Below are 20,410 nucleotides of genomic sequence, written 5' to 3' on the forward strand. Positions count from 1 at the left end.
TATCAAAACTTCATCTGTACACACTCTTCATAGCAAATGCTGTTGGTATCCTGCCTGGATCCCTGTAGGCCTTGCCAGGGGCTGTGCTCACCTGGCAGACTTCCAACTGGCAGCCTCTGTAGCCCTTTCTCTGGCCACCAGAGCTGCTCTGCCTACATTCAGGGCCGGCCCAGAGGTGCCAGGGAATTAGCACTTCCTTCCCCACGAAGAGCAACCCTCAGCCAATAACTATGTGGAATTCGTGTATCCACGCGCCAGCTCCTTCTCTGCTCGGGTGGGAAGTGTCAAGGTGCTTGTTCTACTTTGCGTCCCAGACCTCCCCGGTGGGGTTACACTCCAGGAGCTCATAACAGTCCCTCTGTTGATAATATACCCTTTACTGGCTGCCTTTCCCTCCCCAGCTCACGTCCCTCCCCCACTGGTATTTCCTGGAGTCTCTCTTAAATAAGCTTCTTTCACTCAAATTCTTCTCTTGGGGTTGCTTCTGGCAGAATTCAGACTTCCGGGAATGTATCCTATAAATTGTCTTACACATATGCAAAAACGACATATATTCAATTTATTAATTCACCATTGTTTGTCATTGCGAGAAGTTGGAAATAATGTATCAGAGGGAGACTGTTAAGGACGTTAGGATCCACCCACACAGTGGAACGTGGTGCACTATATAAAAGCATGAAAAAGTACTTTATGTCTTCATATAAAACAATGTCTGAGCCGTATTAATGAAAAAAGCAAGATGCAGACAGTATAAACAACGCATGCTGCCATTTGTGTAAAAAAGCTTGTGCGTGTGTATGTGTGTGTGTTTGCATACACCTAGAATCTTTGTGAAGGAGACCCCAAGTGCACAGCCTGGACTACCCGTTACAAGAGACCTAAATGGCTGGCAGACCAGGATGGAAGGGGAACTTCATCACACACCCTTGCGTGTCTTTTGATTTTGATACTACAGACCTGTTCATCCATTCAAAAAATAAAAGTAGCATTAAAATAATAAAGTGAATACATAAAGGGAGGTGCACCATTGTGCACTGGACACATCAGCTCTAGTGCGGAATGGGTTGGACAGGTTCCTGCTGGCTTGTCCGGGTAGGCTCAGGCCCAGCTGCATGGGTTCCTGCTGGCCTGCGGGCTCACCCATGAAAGGAGGTCTCACTTCCTATAGTTGGGGGAGGATTTCTTGCACTTCCCTTTGTGTTCACCCACAAGAGCTGCCATCACCTCTGTCCCTGAGGAAGAACCAATGGCACCTTCACCCCCGCACAAGGAAGCCCAAGCAACTCCCTCTGCCTGAGATTTGTGCCAAAGGCACTTGTCCTCATGCAAGAGAGATCTGAGCCACACACACAATTCACACTCGTGCATGCACACGCGCGCACACACACACACACACACACACACACTGGAATGGAAACCCAAGCAGGTTGCTCCTGAGTGAGACATCACTGCCCTGGTCTCCCAACAGATGTGTCCGTCCAGCAGCCTGGGGACCCGCTCGCTCTTCGGTCTGACCACATCCTGTTTGCTGCAGGGGAGGCCACTCAGCAAAGAGTGGGGAAGGAGCTGCTGTTACTGCGGGGGAGCAGTTTCAGGGCCAGCTTCAGTTATCATGTCCTTGTACTGTCGTTTGAAGAAGCCAAGCTGTGGAGGCAGAGACAGGGGAGTAAGGGCATCAAGGCCAGGAGGGCGAGTGAAGGCTATGCAGGCCAGGCTGGGAGATGGTGGGACCAAGAGCTGCAAAGAATAACGTGGCGGAGTGCAGAATAGATCTGGGGAAAGTGGGACAGGGAGGGGGATGGCATCACTATTGAGAAAGAAAAGAGGGAAAGAAATCTAAAATATAATAATAAGTACTCTTTATATAGTGTTTACTCTGTACCAGAGACTATTCTAAGTGCTTTAGAGATACGAACCCAAAGAGCTCCACAGAATGGGTATTTATAGTCTCATTTTACAGCTGAAGAAACTGAGGCTCTGTGAGCTGCCCGAGGCACAGCTGGGAGCTGAACCCAGGAAGGCGCTGCTGAGTGAGAAGCCGTGGGGGTGGGGGGAGGGGAGGGGCAGGAAGAGGGCCCCGGGGGACTTACCTTGTACAGGCCGCCCGTGATGAGGGCCAGGAGTAACAGCCCCCCAGCCGAGCTGCCCACGATCAACGGGACAGGGTTATGTACTTCGTAAGGCTCCACCTTGGTCTCTGTCTGGAGCAGGGAGAAGGGGAGGGGGGGGCATCAGGGGAGAAAGACTCTGAATTTCTGGGGGTTCCCCAGTCAGACCTTGTGTGCTCCCCGAACCCCATGACTAAATCCCCTGTGCCGCCCAACCCCAGCCCTCACTCCTCCTTCCCGGCCCCCCCCACCTCTCTCTCTCCCACAAGCCCAGGCCCCTCTCCTGCCTCCAGCGGTTCTTCTGTGTCCGAGACAGATACCTGGGCCCTCACAAACGCGCCCTGTCCTGGGAGCAGGGCAAACTCCGATTCATCAAACAAGATCTCCGCCGTGCTCACAACCTGAAGATGGTTATGCGAAGTCTGTGGGAGAGAGAGGATGGGAGCTGGACCCACTGTCCCTGGAGGATCTCGTCTGTGCCCAGCCAAACCTCAGGCGCCCACATACCTTGATGTACCAGTCAAATGAGAGGTTGCCCTTGAGGGTGACCTTGAATTCTTCCTGGACGCCAAAGGACGGGATGTCACACTGGATTCTCTGGCAGACAGCGATGGAGCAGTGCTGGGGAAGGGAGGAGGGGAGAGAGGTGAGCAGGAAAGCTGGATGCAGGCCACATCCCATGCACTCAGCCGGCAGTTGAGAGCCGGTACTGGGCCCAGGTGAGGGGGCAGTGTGGAGTCTGCGTGCAGCCCCGAGGCTGAGGCTGGGCTTAGTCTCACCAGCAGTGGGGCCTTCTTAAGCTCCCCCAGGAAGTCAGGGCGACGAAGGTCAGTGTTGTTGGTGTGGCATCTACTGGAGAGGTTCTGAGGAAAGAGGGACACTGTGAGGACGGATTGAAGCGAGGGCTCCTGGGTCCACCCTCCAGGAGGTGAGAAAACCGAGGTCCAGGAGAGGCTCAGAAATGGCTCCAAAACCCAACAGAGGAAACAGAAGTGATTTTAGGAAAGACCAGGGCTGTGGAGAAAGGAGTTGGACCCAATCCTCAGGCCCAGCTGCGCTTACCTGGGAGAAGGTGACTTGGAGCTGGTCCCACACGGTCACCTTGTTCAGCTGGATGGGGACCAAGAAGACCACGCTGATGGGGAGCTTCCTCCCGCCCAGGTTGTTGAACTGCGTCGGGTGGGGAGGGGCAGATATCAGGGTTCTGGCCTTTCTGCCCCCACCAGCAACTAGAATCAGGCTCCCCACTCCCGACAGCCCAGTACTGAATCAGGCCTCACAGACCCAAGCATCCTGCCTCTTGATGCTTTCTGAGAGACAGGAGAGCACAGGGGTTAAACACCCATTCCAGAGCCAGACAGGCTGGCGGAAGCAGTGGCTCTTCCACTCTCTAGGGGTGAGACTGTGGGCATGTTCTGTTAGCCTCTCTGAGCCCCAGTTTCTTCGTCTATAAACTGGGGGAGACAACAGTACCTCCGTCACAGGGTCATTACGAGGGTAAAATGAGTTACTTACATACATGTGTGTATACACATACAGATGCACGTGGTGGTGTGTGTGGATTCACAGCAAGCTTAGAACAGAGCCTGGCCCAAAGCAGGCACCTCATGCATGTTTCCCATCATTTTTTTTTTTTTTTTTTTTTTTGTGGTACGCGGGCCTCTCACTGTTGTGGCCTCTCCCGTTGCGGAGCACAGGCTCCGGACGCACAGGCTCAGCGGCCATGGCTCACGGGCCCAGCCACTCCGCAGCATGTGGGATCCTCCCGGACCGGGACACGAACCCGTGTCCCCTGCATCGGCAGGCGGACTCTCAACCACTGAGCCACCAGGGAAGCCCTCCCATCATATTTTTTTTGGCCACGCAGCATGCGGGATCCTAGTTCCCCGACCAAGGATCAAACCCATGCCCACTGCTTTGGAAGGCGAAGTCTTAACCACTGGACTGCCCGGGAAGTCCCTCCTACCATTCTTCCTGTGTTCCCATCATCTCGATTTCCCTCCCCAGGCTCCTTCTCAGCTCCCCACCTGATACTGATGCTCTATAATGTGGCGGGTCTTCTCTGAGGCTGTGAAGTTGAGATATTTGGTCGAGACCTCAAGGCTGATGGGAGAAAGAAGAAGGGGCAGGAGGTGACAGAACATCAGGGGAGTCCTGGGAGGGGGTCTTGGGCTAAGTGTGTAAAGGGGTGAACAGGCACGCAGGTAACACAGCCCTGAGAGGGTGCGAGCGGGATGGTGTGCAGGGGCAGTGTGGGTGGGACCTCCAGCATGTGCCAGTTTGGGCCCCTAACACACACACATACACATGCACGTACAGACATACATGTGCGCACACATATCCTCAGACTCACTCACAGGCACACGTGCACAGACTCGTGCACACAGGTACTCAATGCGCCATGTCCAGCCCAGTGGTGAAGGCAGAACTAAAAGCCCCAGCAGCCAGTACCTGGTGACCACCATGTAGACAGCGTATTTCACAGGCAGCTGCAGCTGGAATTTGGTTTTGTTGTTCCCAGGTATGTTGTTCTCACTGAAGGGAAACAGAGAACTCTGGTCAGCTCTTGAGAATTGAGAATCAGCCTTTCCTTCTCCTTCTTCCTCTCCCTCACCCTCCGTCACCAACCAACCACCAAGTCCTGTCCTCTCAGCATCCTAAACGCTGTCCTCTAAATCCAACAGAGGAAACAGAGATTATAGGAAAGACCAGGGCTGCCCCTGTGTAGCCCAGGCCCATCCCCACTCACCAGGACGGATACCTGCAGAAGGGTGCCTTCTTCTCACTGGTCCCCTGAATTCAAAATGACTCCCACTCCAATCCCCCCGCTCCTGGAGAGTGATCTTTCTAGCATGCAAAGGTGATCACATCACTCCCAAGTTAAGTTGCAAATTCCCTAAGAGCACTCGTCGATCATTTCCTGACACGGCCCATGTCTAACCAACTCCTTCAATCCTGCCTCCTGTGCTCAGACTCAGCCTGACCTTTGCAGTCTCCGGGCTTTGCTTGGTCCACACTTCCTTCTCTCTGTCTTCATGCCCAGCCTCAATTCATGCCTTTGCTTGGCTAACTCACAGCCTGGATGTAGTCTTCTCTGAACACCAATCTCCCAAGAAGACTGGACATCATTCATTTCATACTGTATCATAATCATCGGCTTTCCTGTCTATCTTTGCCCCTAAATTATAACCTCTGTGAGGGCAAGAATCACAGCTGTCTTGTCCATCACTGTCCCACCAGCACAGGGGGCCACGCCTGGCACGTGGTGGGTGCTCAGTTGGCGTTTCTTGAGTAAAACAATGAGCTGAAGGGAGAACAAGTGGGGAGAGGGCAATGGTCCACCCTGAGCAGGGGGGCTGGGGGCTGGGACCTCAGAATGGAGGAGGCCAGGCATAGCGCACCTGGTCACGTTGGCCTTGAGAAGTAGTTTGTTTCCAAAGAAAGCATCAGGGTTCACGTCAAATGTGATATTGAAGGTGATCTGGAGTTGGAGAAAGAAGAGACGGTGACAAGAGTAAGAGAGAAGGCACAACCCAAACGTCCATCAGCTAAAGAACGGGTAAATAAAATGTGGCACATCCGTACAACAGAATATTATTCAGCAGTCAAAGGAATCTGAATATTAATACATCCTGCAACACGGGTGATCCTTGAGAGCGTGATGCTCAGTCAAAGAAGCAAACCTATTGTATGATTCCATTCATATGAAATATCCAGAGTAGGTGAATCTCAAGACAGCAAATAGATTAGCGGTTGCCTAGGGCTGGGAGAGATGGGACGACACGGGCCCATGGCTGAGGGGAGCAGGGTTTTTTCTTGGGGTAATAAAATACTCTAACATTGATCATGGGGATGGACGCACAACACTGTGAACATTGCAAAAGCCACTGGACTGTATACTTGAAGTGGGTGAATTGTGTGGTAGATGAATTTTATCTCAATAAAGCTGGTTTTCAAAACAAAGAAACATCTACTTAAAAAAAAAAAAAGAAGGGGGCTTCCCTGGTGGCGCAGTGGCTGAGAGTCCGCCTGCCGATGCAGGGGACGCGGGTTCGTGCCCCGGTCCGGGAAGATCCCACGTGCCGCGGAGCGGCTGGGCCCGTGAGCCATGGCCGCTGAGCCTGCGCGTCCGGAGCCTGTGCTCCACAACGGGAGAGGCCACGGCAGTGAGAGGCCCGCGTATCGCAAAAAAAAAAAAAAAAGAAGAAGGGAATTCCCTGGCGGTCCATTGGTTAGGACTCCATGCATTTTCACTGCCGAGGGCGCAGGTTCAATATCTGGCCAGGAAACGAAGATCCCACAAGCCATGGAGGAGGCGGGGGGAGAGGAGGAGGAGGAGGAGGAGGAGGGAGGGAGGAGGGGGAGGGGGAGGGAAGGGGAAGGGGAGGGGAAGGGGGAAGGGGGAGGGGGGAGGGGGAGGGGAGGGGGGAGGGGGAGGGGAGGGGGAAGGGGAGGGGAGGAGGGGAGGGGGAGGGGAGGGGAGGAGGGGAGGGGGAGGGGGAGGGGAGGGGAGGGGAGGGGGAGGGGAGGGGGAGGGGAGGGGGAGGGGAGGGGAGGGAAGGGGAGGGGGAGGGGAGGGGGGAGGGGAGGAGGAGGCGGAGGAAAGAAGAAGAAGAACTAGGGAAGAATTCAGAGGAAGACAAAGGAAAAAAAGGGAGAAGGAGCCAGCAGCCTGACCTCCGAGTTGTCTGGGAAGATGGGGTGGTTTATGCTGCAGCTGGTGCTCTTCAAGGTCCCAGACCCTTCAGTGGAGACGTCAGACTCACAGATCAGGCGCCAGGACCGCTGTGAGCGCTGGTTCTGGAAGGCAAAGGAGGCAGAGGTGATGATGTCAAACACCACCCATGGGGGCAGGGAATGCAAAGTCAGATGGAGCCTGAGAAGGGTTTGGCTACCTGGGCTCCTGACACCCTCCGATAGGACAAGCCAGATGGGTAGAAGAAGGTGACCTGTGTTCTGTAGGAGTCCTCGCCCTGGTTTCTCACAGTCAGCGTCACGTTTAAGTCCCGAGAACCACCTACCACCAGGGTGTCCAGGCTGTGGTGGGAACAAGCCAGGCCATGAGATGCTGAGGGCTTTCCTGCAGCGAGTCTGCTCCAGCGGGAAGGAGGCGCGGACACTCGGAGACAAAAGACAGTGCACGAGGCAGCCACAGAAACACACCTCTGAGGCAGCTGCTCTGCGCCGGGCTCCCTTGGGGGCCAGGAGAAGAACAGAGCAGCAGGTCATGGTGCAGGTCTGGGGGTAAAAATGAGGACAGGAAACTCACCTCATAAAACTGAAGGTGATGCTGAGGTCATCCTGGCAAATGCTGTCATTGCCACAATTCTTCTCAAAGGGAAACTGCCGAAAACAGAGTATGAGGAAAATGAAAGGAAATCGTGAAAAGACGTGAAACGAAACAGTAAAATGAAATCTTGAAATAAAATTATGTGAAATGAAATAAAATGAGCTTCAACAACCTTGGCCTCTGGTCCCTTCCACACCCCGGCTGGACCCCAACTCCCAGACTCACCGAGGCTGTGAAGAGTGTTGGAGCGTCTACATCCAGCACTGGCCGGAGGTTCCCAAAATGGGACGAGGGCTTCCCCACCAGAGAGAAGTTGAGGCGCAGGGCAATGGGGGTCACTGAGTCCTCTACACAATCCTGAGAGACAGTGGGGGTTTGGTGGTCTGCCCTCCTCAGCATCCCAAGCCCACCCCATGCTTGGAGGACCCAGGAGTATGGTCACCCTCTGCTCACCAGTAACCGGAGCTTCAGGGTCTCACATTGCTGACTCAGCCCCAACGTCACTATATGTCTGAGAGTGTTGTTCTTAGTCTCATCAAAGATGGCCTGGGAATGTGGGCGACCTGGGTCCAGAGCCAGGTCATATGTGATGGTGCTCTGGGTATCTCCTGAAGGGCCAGGGAAGAATGGTGGTGAGGAGCCTGGGTTTGGAGTCAGACTGGCAGGAGGTGGAGGCCCAGCTATCTGGATTTGGACATGTTAGCTGACCTCTCTCAGGGCCTCAATTCCTTATTTTTAAATTGAAGATAATAATTGGACCTTCCCAATAGTAAAAACGAAATAGTGCCTACAGAGCATTTAGCATAGTGCCTGCCACACAGTAACTGCTCAATAAATACTAGCTATTCTGTCACCTACTGGAAAATTAAGTATATTTTTTCTGGCTGCTTTTAACTTTTTTTCTGTCTTTGGTCTTCAGCAGTTTGTGCCTTAGGATGGTACAATGTCTAATGTTATCTTGCTTTGATTTGGTAGAGAATCTTATTATTTTTTATTTTTTTTGGCCGCATGGCATATGGGATTTTAGTTCCCCAACCAGGGATCAAACCCACGCCCCCTGCATTGGAAGCAGGGAGTTTTAACCACCAGACGGCCAGGGAAGTTCCTAATTTGGTAGAGAATCTTGATGTTTTTCATCAATTTTAGAAAATTCTTTACCACCATTTCTTTTTTTTTTTAATTTTTATTTTATATTGGAGTATAGTTGATTAACAGTGTTGCATTGGTTTCAGGTGCACAGCAAAGTGATTCAATTATACATATACTTGTTTCTATTCTTTTTCACATTCTTTTCCCATTTAGGTTTAACTGTTGCTTCTTTCTTATTCTCTCTCTCTCTCTCTCACTCTCTCTCTCTCTCTCTCCCCCTTCCTTTTGGAACTCCAATTACATGTTTATTAGATCTTTCACCATGTCCCATATGTCTCCTATGGTTTATTTTTCATCCTTTTTTCTCTCTGTGTGCTCATCTGGATACTCTCAATTTACTTACCTTCCAGTTCACTAATTCTATGTTCTACTTGTTTAAAATATAAGTATAGATAATTTACAATATTGTGTTAGTTTCAGGTGTACAGCAAATTGGTTCAGTTATACATATATTTTTTCAGATTCTCTTCCATTATAGGTTATACGAGATATTGAATATAGCTCCCTGTGCTATACAGTAAATCCTTGCTGTTTATCTATTTTATATATAGTAGTATACATCTGTTTGTTCTGTTTCTAATCCACTATTAAATCTATCTATTGAATTCTCAATATCATTCAGTGTATTTTTCAGTGCTAGTGTTTCCATTTAACTCTATTTCATGAATTCCAGGTTTTATTTGAAGTTCTCCATCATTTCCTGTTTTTCTTGAAGATATTAATTTTAGTTATCTTTTAAATTCCTATCTGATAATTCTAATTGCTGAATCACCTATGGGTCTATTTCTATTGTCTATTGTTTCTCTTGGTTTGCTGGTTTCAATGGACATTGTCCCAGTAGAAGGACCAAGGTGTATTTTAAGGTCCCTCTCAAATCTCAGCTTCCTAGATTTCTGTTCAACGCTTGAGCTCTCCAGTTGTTGTCTTCCACTGAGTTTCTAAGAGTATTGATCTGGACATGCATGGCTTAGAAGTCAGCCAATGACTTACAGGAAATTTCTATGTAGATTTTGGGACACCTTCTCTGTAATTCTCTAGTCTCCAAGACTTTGCTCTCAATTTCTAGCCATGCTGGCTGCCCAAAACTCTGACTGCTATCTCCTCAGTCCGGTAAGATGACTGCTAGAAACAAATTTTATCCCCTCCCCCTGTTTCCCTCTAGAACCACCATTACTCTTCCTCACCCCAAGGACAATGCCACTCTTTGAGAATAGAGACAAGGAAGGAAGTAAAGTTCGTTGTGATAAAATGCATATCTGAATGCTTTGTGAGTTTGTGTTTAGCTTCATCAGCTCAACCTCCCCTTTAAACGAGTCATCTCTCAGTTTAAAAAAAAGACCTGGTTAGTTCACATGGATGGGGCCCTTCATTCTCTGGAGAACTGAGAGTGTAAAGGAGTGCCACATGCTTACTTCTTTAGGGGTGTTTGCTGGGCCTCCCCACCCACCCCCCCAGCAGGGGAACCACCTGCTCACTCCACCCAAGCTTGAAGAAGGCTATCAGAGCCTGTGAGAACTTTACTCTGGGCCACCCGTCCATGTCCCCAGTGATTTAACCTCTTGAGACCTACCCAACCAGCCTCACCTTCTTTCAGCCTGTCCCGTGTGTTCTTGCGGACACAGAGGCAGACTCTGACCTCCCCAGCGATCTTTCCTTTCACCACCCGCTCACGACACTCATACACATCCCTTGCCACTTCCCTGGGTGTGAAATCCATGGTCACCTCAACTTTCAGCACTGGCTGGGACCTGTGGGGGGACACCAGAGGGCCCTCAGTGGTCTTCAGACAGCAAAGCCACTCCTTAAAAAGAAGATACCTGGGGGACTTCCCTGGTGGCGCAGTGGTTGAGAATCCACCTGCCGAGGCAGGGGACACAGGTTCGAGCCCTAGCCCAGGAAGATCCCACATGCCACAGAGCAACTAAGCCCATGTGCCACAACTACTGAGCCTGCGCTCTAGAGCTTGTGAGCCACAACTACTGAGGTCACGTGCTACAACTACTGAAGCCTGCGTGCCTAGAGCCCACAAGCCACTGAGCCCGCGTGCTGCAACTACTGAAACCCGCACGCCTAGAGCCCGTGCTCCGCAACAAGAGAAGCCACCGCAATGAGAAGCCCACGCACCGCAACGAAGAGTAACCCCCGCTTGCCGCAATTAGAGGAAGCCTGAGCAGCAACGAAGGCCTAATGCAGCCAAAATAAATAAATAAATAATTTTTTAAAAAATTATTAAAAATAAAAAGAAGTACATATGTTAAAAAAAAAGAAAAAGAAGATACCTGGTGTGCTCTCACCTGAGCAGCAGCACGTGCCCCTGAGCCCCTACAGCCAGGTCCACCAGTCCATCCCCTGTGAGGTCCTGGCCCCCGCTCAGTGACTGCCCAAAATACTGGAGCCTCGGAGAGAACTGGGAGCCTGTGATCCGCTGAGGGTAGAAAAGAGGAGGAGAGAAAGGGGTGGGAAAGAACAGGAAAGAGTGTAACTCAGTCTCCTGGGATGACCCAAGGAGAGATTGTCTGGGCTCTACTCAGTCATATCTCCCACACCTTCTCAAGGAATTAGGGTAACTATTAAGCTTTAGACCACAACCTTGAGATGATATCCAAAGTGTCCATCAATTATTGGGTTTTCCAGGGAAAACAAAAAATATCACAGGAAAGAAGTGATATAGTACACTATTTGACTCAGTTGAATCTCTTACATGGCCAGGAAAATGCAAACACTGAACATAGATCTAACCAAAATTATCATATAAATTTAAGGAATGGGGGGGTGGGATGGGAGGCGTATGAATATGTGTCAAGAGGGGCCTGAAGGAGAGCTCAATCCTCACCTCCCATAGTGGGAAGTCAATGCGAAAACAAAAATCAAGAAGCAGCAAAATAATTGTGCCCTTGGGAAGTATGGAGAATCATTGAAAGAGCTGAAAGTGGTTTCCTCAGAGGAGGGAAAATGAAGAGGAAATCACAGTGTGGGTGTGGAAATTGTTGCTTTTCATAATAAGCTGTTAAGAACAATTTTGACTCTTTAATCTATGTGCAAAAGTAACACTGAAAGGATAACAGCCAAATATATTAAGAAATTTTAAAAGTGATTTTGTCACGTACTTAATGCCGCTGAAGTGTACACATAAAAATGGTTAAGATGGTGAGTTTTAGGGCTTCCCTGGTGGCGCAGTGGTTGAGAGTCCGCCTGCCGATGCAGGGGACACGGGTTCGTGCCCCGGTCCGGGAGGATCCCACGTGCCGCGGAGCGGCTGGGCCCGTGAGCCATGGCCGCTGGGCCTGCGCGTCCGGAGCCTGTGCTCCGCAACGGGAGAGGCCACGACAGTGAGAGGCCCGCGTACCGCGGAAAAAAAAAAAAAAAAAGATGGTGAGTTTTAGGTCATGGATATTTTACTGCCATTTTTTTTAAGTGAATTTATCACCTAGAAAGAATGAGGAAGTGCGGGATGTTGGAAATGTGCTATATCTTAACCTGGGTGGTGCTTACTCGAATTCACAGAGAGGAAAATTCATCACTTGAGATTTGTGTGTTTACTGCATGTACATTACACTGCAAATTTTTTTGAGAAAAAGTTAGCGTATTCTGTTGGAAGGATGCTTTGCTTTGAAATTATATAATAATGGTAGTTGGGAGAGCCACAGCAGTTTTGCTCGTTCGCATACTGATCACCCTAGCCCCAGTCACAGGAAAAGAGCAAGTAAAAAACGCAAACAGTAGAGCAATAGTATTGCATGACCCTTTTTGCATTTGTTTTTAATTCCAAAGTCTGTGGGGTGGGAGTGGGTATATGGGGGGTTTGGTTGGTGAGAGCAGGTATGTAGGTGTGGGTGAGGGTGGGTGAGTGTGTGGACCCTCCCCTTACCTTGTTTTCCTTTCCAGGTGCAGATAAGGGGAGGGTGTTAAGACTTTCACTGTTGTTGTTCTTTCTTCTTCTTCTTTTCTTATTATTTTACAAACCCTTGTGTCGAGGGCTGACCTTCAATAGATCGCAGCGACGGAGCTGCTCTGCTTCGTACGAAACCCCGACCCAGAAGCAGGTCGTCTACGAATGGTTTAGCACCAGGTTCCCCACGAACGTGCGGTGCGTGACGGGCGAGGGGGCGGCCGCCTTTCCGGCCTCACCCCGTGTCCCAGGACGAAGGGCTCTCCGCGCCGGACCCCGGTCCCGACGCGCGGCGGGGCGCGCCGGCGGGGACGGCGGGGGACCGGCTACCCGAGGCCAACCGAGGCTTCCGCGGCGCTGCCGAATCGTTCCTCCTGGGCGGGATTCTGACTTAGAGGCGTTCAGTCATAATCCCACAGATGGTAGCTTCGCCCCACTGGCTCCTCAGCCTAGCACATACACCAAATGTCTGAACCTGCGGTACTGTTTACTTTAGATTTTTAAATTTGTACAAGCATGTAAAGCTTTTGTAATAAAAATGAAGTAAAACCAGAGCCTTCAAATCCCATTTACACAGAGAAACAACAGGTGCCAATGAAAAGAGGCATATTATAGTCTTCACACAATTGTGGAAAGAGGCTCCGTGACACAGAGGGAAGAATGTGAGGCAGTAGTGCTTAGCCCGGGCTGCAACTAAAGAGCGTGTGAAAAATACTAGGGCCTATGTAGTGTACTATTCCATACACTAGAATGGGCAAAACTAATCTGTGGTGGAAAATAGTTGGAACGGTAGCTTCTTCTGGGAGGGAATGGGGTCAGAAATTGACTGGATGGGGGCGGGAGGGAACTTTCTAAAGTGATAATTATGTTCAGCATCTTGATAGGATTGTGGATTATATTTTTCAAAATTCTTTGACTGGCTAAAGATTTGTGCTTTTCCTGTCTGTACATTTTATCTTAAAAATAACAGTAAGCATATCTGAATATTTTAGATTCTAGTTAATGATATACACGCTGAGGTATTTAGGGGTGAAGTTGGACTGGTGTTGCAAATTACTTTGAATTGCATTAGAAAAAATAATGATGAACTTGATGGACAGGTAGAAAAAGTCTGAATACAAAGGATGGAGATGTGATAAAGTAAATCTAGTAAAATCTTCATCGTAGATTTTAGCTCATAAATATATGGATGGCCACTGGACAATTCTTTCAACTTTGCAGTAACTTTGAAAATTTTCTAAATACAATGTTGAAAAAACTCTACTGATGCCTGGGGCCCTGACCCCAGACCAATTAAATCAGAACCCCTAGTGGCAGGGCCCAGGCATCTGTTTTTTAAGACGTTCAGGTGATTTTGATGTGTGGGTAGGGTTGAACCTCTAGGGTGAGGGATTTGTCAGGAGGGATGAGGAGACAGAGAGAAAGGACAGAAGAAAAACGTGAGGCTGGAAGAAAACCAGAGACCAGAAGCCAGCAGACTGGATGGCCTCGGTGGGCTGTGATGGGAGACTGCCAGACCGTGGGGGTCCCTCCACACAGTGGGCTTCATCCAGCAGGAAACAGGGAGCCAGTTTAGAGAGGAAACCATCTGTGGTGACCCGCATTTCAAGTGACCAACCACCAGGATCAGCTACGTAATTTGCAGGACCCCGTGGGGAGAAAAAAATGCAGGACTCCTTGTTCAAAAGTTATCGAGAGTTTCAAGATGGCCAGAGCAGAGCCTTAATCTGAGCACAGCGCCGTTCTGAGAGGAGCCCCGTGTAACTGCACAAGTCACAAGCCTGTCAAGCACGCAGTCCTGGGAGGGTGACCAACCATAGGGCTTCCTGAGCTGTGAGACTTTCAGTGCTAAAACCGGGACAGACCTGGGCAAACCGGGTCTGCTGGTCATCCTACCAAGACTGAGATTCGGGGCTTCCCTGGTGGCGCAGTGGTTGAGAGTCCGCCTGCCGATGCAGGGGACACGGGTTCGTGCCCCGGTCCGGGAAGATCCCACATGCCGCGGAGCGGCTGGACCCGTGAGCCATGGCCGCTGGGCCTGCGCGTCCGGAGCCTGTGCTCCGCAACGGGGGAGGTCACAATAGTGAGAGGCCCCCGTACCGAAAAAATAAATAAATAAATAAAAGACTGAGATTCGGAGGAAAGGAATGTCTACATCCTAACACTTCCAGCTCACCATTCATCACCTCTGAGCCTTCATCTTCTCATCTGTAAAGTGGGAGTGATGATGGCCCTGTGCACCTCCTCTAGTTGTGGTAAGAATGAATCTTTTCTGTGAAGTATGTGTTATTTTTGAAGCTTCCAAAAAGGACTACTGGGAGAACTGATCTGGCAGCTGTCGGAACATTGAATTAGAAAGGGACAGATTGGCAAAGAGGCTACAGTTGTAACAAAAACAGTGACCGGGCCTCACCTGGCTGTGGGCGGGGTTGATCCCCAGTCCCGAGGTTCCGTGAAACAGGTAGACAGCACCCTGGTTCTCCTGCTCTCCCGGGGCCCCGATGGCCACGTCCGACAGCCTGTCCCCGTTCACATCCCCCAGCACCGTCAGAGCTGCCCCAAAGCGGGCCCAGAGGTGGCCTTGCTCCCCTCGCAGGACAGCACCACACTGCCACTTAGCCCTCTGCAGAACAAAAACAGTGTCAGGTCCCACCCCAGGCGACCCCTCCACACCCAGATCCCACCCAGCCCGGGTCTCATCAGCCACTCACCCCCCGGGGAAAGGGGCACACGGACACCTGCCCGCCCCGGCTCTGCTCATAGTAATGGGGGGCCCCGATGAGGACCAGGTCGGAGCTGCCATCTCTGTCCACATCCACGGAGCTGAGGGAGGCCCCGAAGTAGGAGCCGATCTGAAAGAGATAAGGCCAAGATCACATACTTCTTTCCACCTAAAGCAGAGCACGGGGATTTTTCTCCCTGTGAAGAAAAATCATGCCTGCTGAGGAAAGCCCTTTGGAGCGGATGTGATCCTCTCTCTGTTTCACGATCAATCCTTGTTTGAATGTACTGCCAGTTAGAGGAGTATATGATAGAGTTGACAGGTAGTGGGTGAGGATCTACCCCAAAGGGTGTTCCAGGGAGATGATTAAGGTAGCGAAGAAACTGGATTTGAAAATACAGACAGAAAAGCCTGGAAAACCAGACAGGATATCCTTTCAATATATTGTAAGTCTTTAGGGAGGTAAGTCAAATTTGGCAGTCTGGCTAACAAGGAATCAACTGGCTTAGACGAAAAACAACTATTGCCACAGGAATTTTTTTGCATGATATTGAGAAATAATGTCTACCTTTAAAAAGAATTTTTAAAGTATGTTCAAAAAAACACCAAAATATGTTCAATGTAAATAGGTAGAATTCATCCATAGGAATCATCAATTTAGTCATTCTTTCATTCAATAAACAAGGGTTTGCTATTTGCTAAGCGTGAGGCTGGGTAGTGGAGACAGTGCCTTCCAAGGCTCTGGGTGCAGCAGGGTGAAATGGAGGGGAATAGTAACAGATTTTAATTTTTTTAAAAAAGAAGTAAAATTTGCAAATATTTTCTCCCAGTCCATAGCTTATCTGTTCATTCTCTTAATGAACAGAGCAAAACTTTCCATTTTGTTGAAATCTTAGTTATCAATTTTTTTCTTTATGGACCATATGCTTTTAGTGTTATATCTAAGAATTCTTTGCCTAACACAAAGTCACAAAAATTTTATCCTATGTTTTCTCCCACAAGTATAGTAGTTTTAGATTTTACATTTAGCTCTATGATCGATTTAAATTAATCTTAACATGGTTGAATTGACAAGATATGGGTAAGGATTTTGTTTTGTTTTGTTACCATGGATGTTCAATTGTTCCAGCACCATTGAACTCTCCATTGAATTGTCTTTGTGCCTTTATTGAAAATCAATATGTGTCAGACTTATACTTCAGGCCTATTCTGTTCCACTGATCTTCATGTCTATCCTTTTGTCAATGCCACGCTGTCCTGCTTACTGTAACTTTATAGAAAGCCTTAAAATCACATAGTGTATGAATCTTCCACTAAATACCTAATGGTATTTACATAAGATCCTTTTCAAAATTGTTTTGGATACTCTACTTTCTTTGATTTTCCACATAAATCTTAGAATTAGCTTGCCAATTCTACAAAATAAAATAGGATTTTGATTGGCATTGTGTTGAGTCTATGGATCAACTTGAGGAAAAGTGACATCTTAACAATATTGAGTCTTCCAGTCCATGAACACAGTATATTTCTCCATTTATTTAGGGCTTTGATTTCTCTCATTAGTGTTTTGTAGTTTTCAGTATAAAGATGTTGTACACATTTTGTTAGATTTATACCTAAGTATTTCATGGTCTTTGGTGCTATTGTATTAATAAATGGTCCTTTTTCTTTAAATTTAAATTTCCAAATGTTCATTGTTAGTATAGAAATACAACTGATTTTTACATATTGATCTTGTATCCTGAGAACTCACTGAAATAAGTTATATAGCTTTTTTGTAGATTCTTTGGGATTTTCCATGCAAACAATCATGTCATCCCCAAATAGAGACAGCTTTATTTTTTCCTTTCCACTCCGCATGCTCTTTTTTCTTTTCTCTTCTTGTCTTATTGCACCAGCTACGTCTTCCAGTATGATGTTGTATAGGAGTGGTAAGAGTGGATTTTCCTGCCTTGTTTCCAATTTTAGGAGAAAAAAATTCTCTTTTACTTTTAAATATGATGCTAGCTGTAGAGTTTTTGTAAATATTCTTTCTTAGGTTGAGGAAGTTCCCTTTAATTCCTAGTTTGCTGAGAAGAAAACATCATGAAAGAATGGATTTTGTCAAATTCTTTCTGTGTATCTGTTAAGATTATTATGTTTTTCTTCTCTAGTCTATTGTTATGGTTAATTACATTGATTTTTTTTTTCAGAATGGCTCTTTTAAATTGAGATAAAATTTACATTACATAAAATTCATCATTTTAAAGTATAAAATTTAGTGGGTTCTAGTATATTCACAATGTTATGTAACCATCACCACTAATTCCAAAACATTTCCATCACCCCAGAAAGAAGTGCTGTAACTCTTAGAAGTCACTCTCAATCCCCCCCCACACAATACCCTGGCAACCACTAATCTACTTTCTGACTGTGGGTTTGTCTATTCTAGACATTTCAGATGAATTAAATCATATAACATGTGTCCTTTTGTGACTGGTTATTTTCATGTAGCATAAATTTTTCAAGGTTTATCCATGTTGTAGCGTGTATCAACACTTCGCTCTTTTTATGGCTAAATAGTATTCCACTGTATGGATATACCCCATTTTGTTTATCTATTCATAAGTTAATGAACATTTAGGTTCTTTCTACCTTTTGACTATTATGCATAATGCTGCTATGAACATTCACGTATAAGTTTTTGTTTGAACAATTATTTTCATTCTGGAAAAGGATATATACTTAGGAGTGAAATTTCTGAGTCATATGATAAATCTATATTTAACTTTTTGAGGAACTGTCAAATTGTGTGCCATGAGGGCTGTATTATTTTACATTCCCACCAGCAATATATGAGGGTTCTAATTTCTCCACATCCTCACGAACATGTGTTATTTTTCATTTTTCTCTTTAAATAGCCATTCTAGTGGTATCTCTATTGTGGTTTTGACTTGTATTTCCCTAATGATGAATAAAGTTGAATATCTTTTCATGTGCTTATTGGTCATTTTTATATCTTATCTGGAGAAATATCTATTCAAATCCTTTGTCCATTTTTACATGAGGTTGGCTTTTTATTGTTGAACTGTAAAAGTTCTTTATATATTCTAAATACTAGACCTTTATCAGATATATGATTTGTAAATAGTTTTTCCCATTCTTTTCGTTTTCTTGATAGTGTCCTTTGCTGCTCAAAAGTTTTTAATTTAATGAAGTCCAACTAATCTATTTTATCGTTGGTTGCTTGTGCTTGTAGTGTCATATCTAAACAATCGTTGCCAAATCTAAAGTTACAAAAATTCACCTATGAATCCCTCTAAGAGGTTTATAGCTTTAGTTCTTACATTTAGGTCTTTGATCTATTTTGAATTAATTTTTGCACATTGTGAGGTAAGGGTCCAAATTTATTCTTTTGCCTGTGGACATCCAGTTGTCCCAGCACCTTTTTTGAAAATCAATTGACCATAGATGTATGGGTTTATTTCTAGACTCTCAGTTCTATTTCACTGGTCTATCCTTATGCTAGTACCACCCTGTCTTGATTACTGTCACTTTGTAGTAAGTTTCAAAATTGGGGTGAGAATCCTCCAACTTAGTTCTTCTTTTTCAAGATTATTTTGGCTATTCTGGGTCTCTTGCATTGTCATATGAACTTTAGAATCAGCTTGTCCATTTCTGCAACATTGTTGAACAAGCCCTGCATCATTATAAACCACAACTGGTCACGATGTACTATCCTTTTTATAGACTGCTGGATTCTGTTTGCTGACTTTTTTGAGGGTTTTAAAAAACAGCTTTTGCAGGGGTGATATTCAAAATATTGAACTCCTGGGACTTCTCAGGCACCAACGATGGGCTTAGCTGGAGTGGGTCCTAGAGGTCCCCCCTAGAGGTCCCCTAGAGGTCCCCACCCCCTGGAGTGGGTCCTAGAGGTCCTAGAGGTGTCTTCTCAGGTACCAACCATGGGCTAAGCTGGAGTGGTCACTGACTTCATAGTTGCTGGATCATGGGGAAGTTCAAAGAGTATTGGGGGGAGGGGTCAGAGTGTATGGCAGGTGCAGGGGGGAAGGATGTCTCAAGGAAACAGCTGTTTATTGACAGATATAGAATTATTTCAATATTTTAATAACTAATATGGCTATACTGGTTATGGACTGGTCAAATGCCAGCTTTGTGTACAGGTAGGCTTGTAGAGAGCTCTGTACAGGTCAAGTGTTGTTATTTACCATTATTAGAAAAGTGAGGACACAACATTCTCAAATGCAAAGTTGGTCCCATGACTCTCCAGCTTAAAGCCCTCTGCTTTACAAGACTCTGCCACACTTGGAATCTGATGATGCCCATCCCAGAAGCCCTCAGCCCCCAGGGTGCCTCTGTTGGCACATCCATGCCCCACACACTCTGCACTCACCTGGCTGCCCTTGATTTCAGCGTTTTTCTCCCAAGCACCTGCGTCCTTTTTGAATATCACCACCAGGCCGATGTGCTGATATCGAGGCGCCCCCAGAAGCAGGCTTTGCGCCCGGTTCCGCAAGATGACTTCAGCAGCATAACCTGAAGATGATGAACTAAGAGGAAAAGCACTGCCCCCTCCAATAGGACTATCCCTTGAACAGGGGCAGTGGGGCAGCCCCATGCTTGGGAACTTGGGGTAATTGGACCTTGCACTATATTCCTCTTCGTTAACACAATTAAAATGAAGCTTTGAAATTTCTGCCTTTAAACCTGTCCCAAGAGCTTATGAAAGATCCAAGGACATCTAAACTAGTTGAGTTATGCCATATCCTGACCCCTTCTTAAAGTAACCCTGCCCTCTCTACTTACCCAGGTAAGCATCATTCATGTCTGAATCTACCCTGGTTGTGTTGATGAAGGAGACTTTATCCTGTGACGTATGCAGAAAGGCTCCACCAGCCCAGTCAAAGCTCCCCACAGCACCCAACAAGGGACCATCCTGGGCAAGAATGTAGAACAGGATTGAGAAATCTAGAGCTTCAGTGTTATCCCTATCAAAAATCCCAATGGCATTTTTTCACTGAAATAGAACAAACAATCTTAAAATTTGTATGGAACCACAAAAGACCCCAAATAATCAAAGCAATTTTGAGAAAGAACAAAGCTGGAGGCATCACACTTCCTGGTTTCAAACTATATTGCAAAACTATAGTTATCAAAACAGTATGGTATTGGCATTAAAAACAGACATGTAGATCAATGGAACAGAACAGAGACCCCTGAAATAAACCCATGCATATATGGTAAATCAATAT

The 20,410-nt window shown here is 47.1% G+C and overlaps 1 protein-coding gene across 1 annotated transcript in view; it reads right to left on the reverse strand.

The window, feature by feature from the left end:
* Positions 1 to 576: 576 nt before the first annotated feature.
* ITGAM (integrin subunit alpha M) overlaps positions 577 to 20,410 on the reverse strand; it is a gene marked incomplete at its 5' end in the record, with an annotated part of 36,256 nt that continues 16,422 nt past the window's right edge. The window contains 20 exons of the mRNA XM_082669710.1: positions 577 to 1,644; positions 2,091 to 2,201; positions 2,429 to 2,530; positions 2,616 to 2,729; positions 2,888 to 2,971; positions 3,171 to 3,278; positions 4,136 to 4,211; positions 4,560 to 4,643; positions 5,510 to 5,589; positions 6,786 to 6,908; positions 7,004 to 7,145; positions 7,378 to 7,451; positions 7,624 to 7,755; positions 7,852 to 8,006; positions 10,132 to 10,295; positions 10,842 to 10,972; positions 14,850 to 15,059; positions 15,148 to 15,288; positions 19,552 to 19,694; positions 19,965 to 20,094. Of these exons, the coding sequence (XP_082525836.1) occupies positions 1,573 to 1,644; positions 2,091 to 2,201; positions 2,429 to 2,530; positions 2,616 to 2,729; positions 2,888 to 2,971; positions 3,171 to 3,278; positions 4,136 to 4,211; positions 4,560 to 4,643; positions 5,510 to 5,589; positions 6,786 to 6,908; positions 7,004 to 7,145; positions 7,378 to 7,451; positions 7,624 to 7,755; positions 7,852 to 8,006; positions 10,132 to 10,295; positions 10,842 to 10,972; positions 14,850 to 15,059; positions 15,148 to 15,288; positions 19,552 to 19,694; positions 19,965 to 20,094 (2,376 nt within the window). The 3' untranslated portion in view covers positions 577 to 1,572. The remainder of the gene's footprint in view (positions 1,645 to 2,090; positions 2,202 to 2,428; positions 2,531 to 2,615; positions 2,730 to 2,887; positions 2,972 to 3,170; positions 3,279 to 4,135; positions 4,212 to 4,559; positions 4,644 to 5,509; positions 5,590 to 6,785; positions 6,909 to 7,003; positions 7,146 to 7,377; positions 7,452 to 7,623; positions 7,756 to 7,851; positions 8,007 to 10,131; positions 10,296 to 10,841; positions 10,973 to 14,849; positions 15,060 to 15,147; positions 15,289 to 19,551; positions 19,695 to 19,964; positions 20,095 to 20,410) is intronic.

The sequence above is a fragment of the Grampus griseus genome, assembly GCF_964374135.1.
Source record: "Grampus griseus genome assembly, chromosome: 14".
Taxonomy (NCBI): Eukaryota; Metazoa; Chordata; class Mammalia; order Artiodactyla; family Delphinidae; genus Grampus; species Grampus griseus.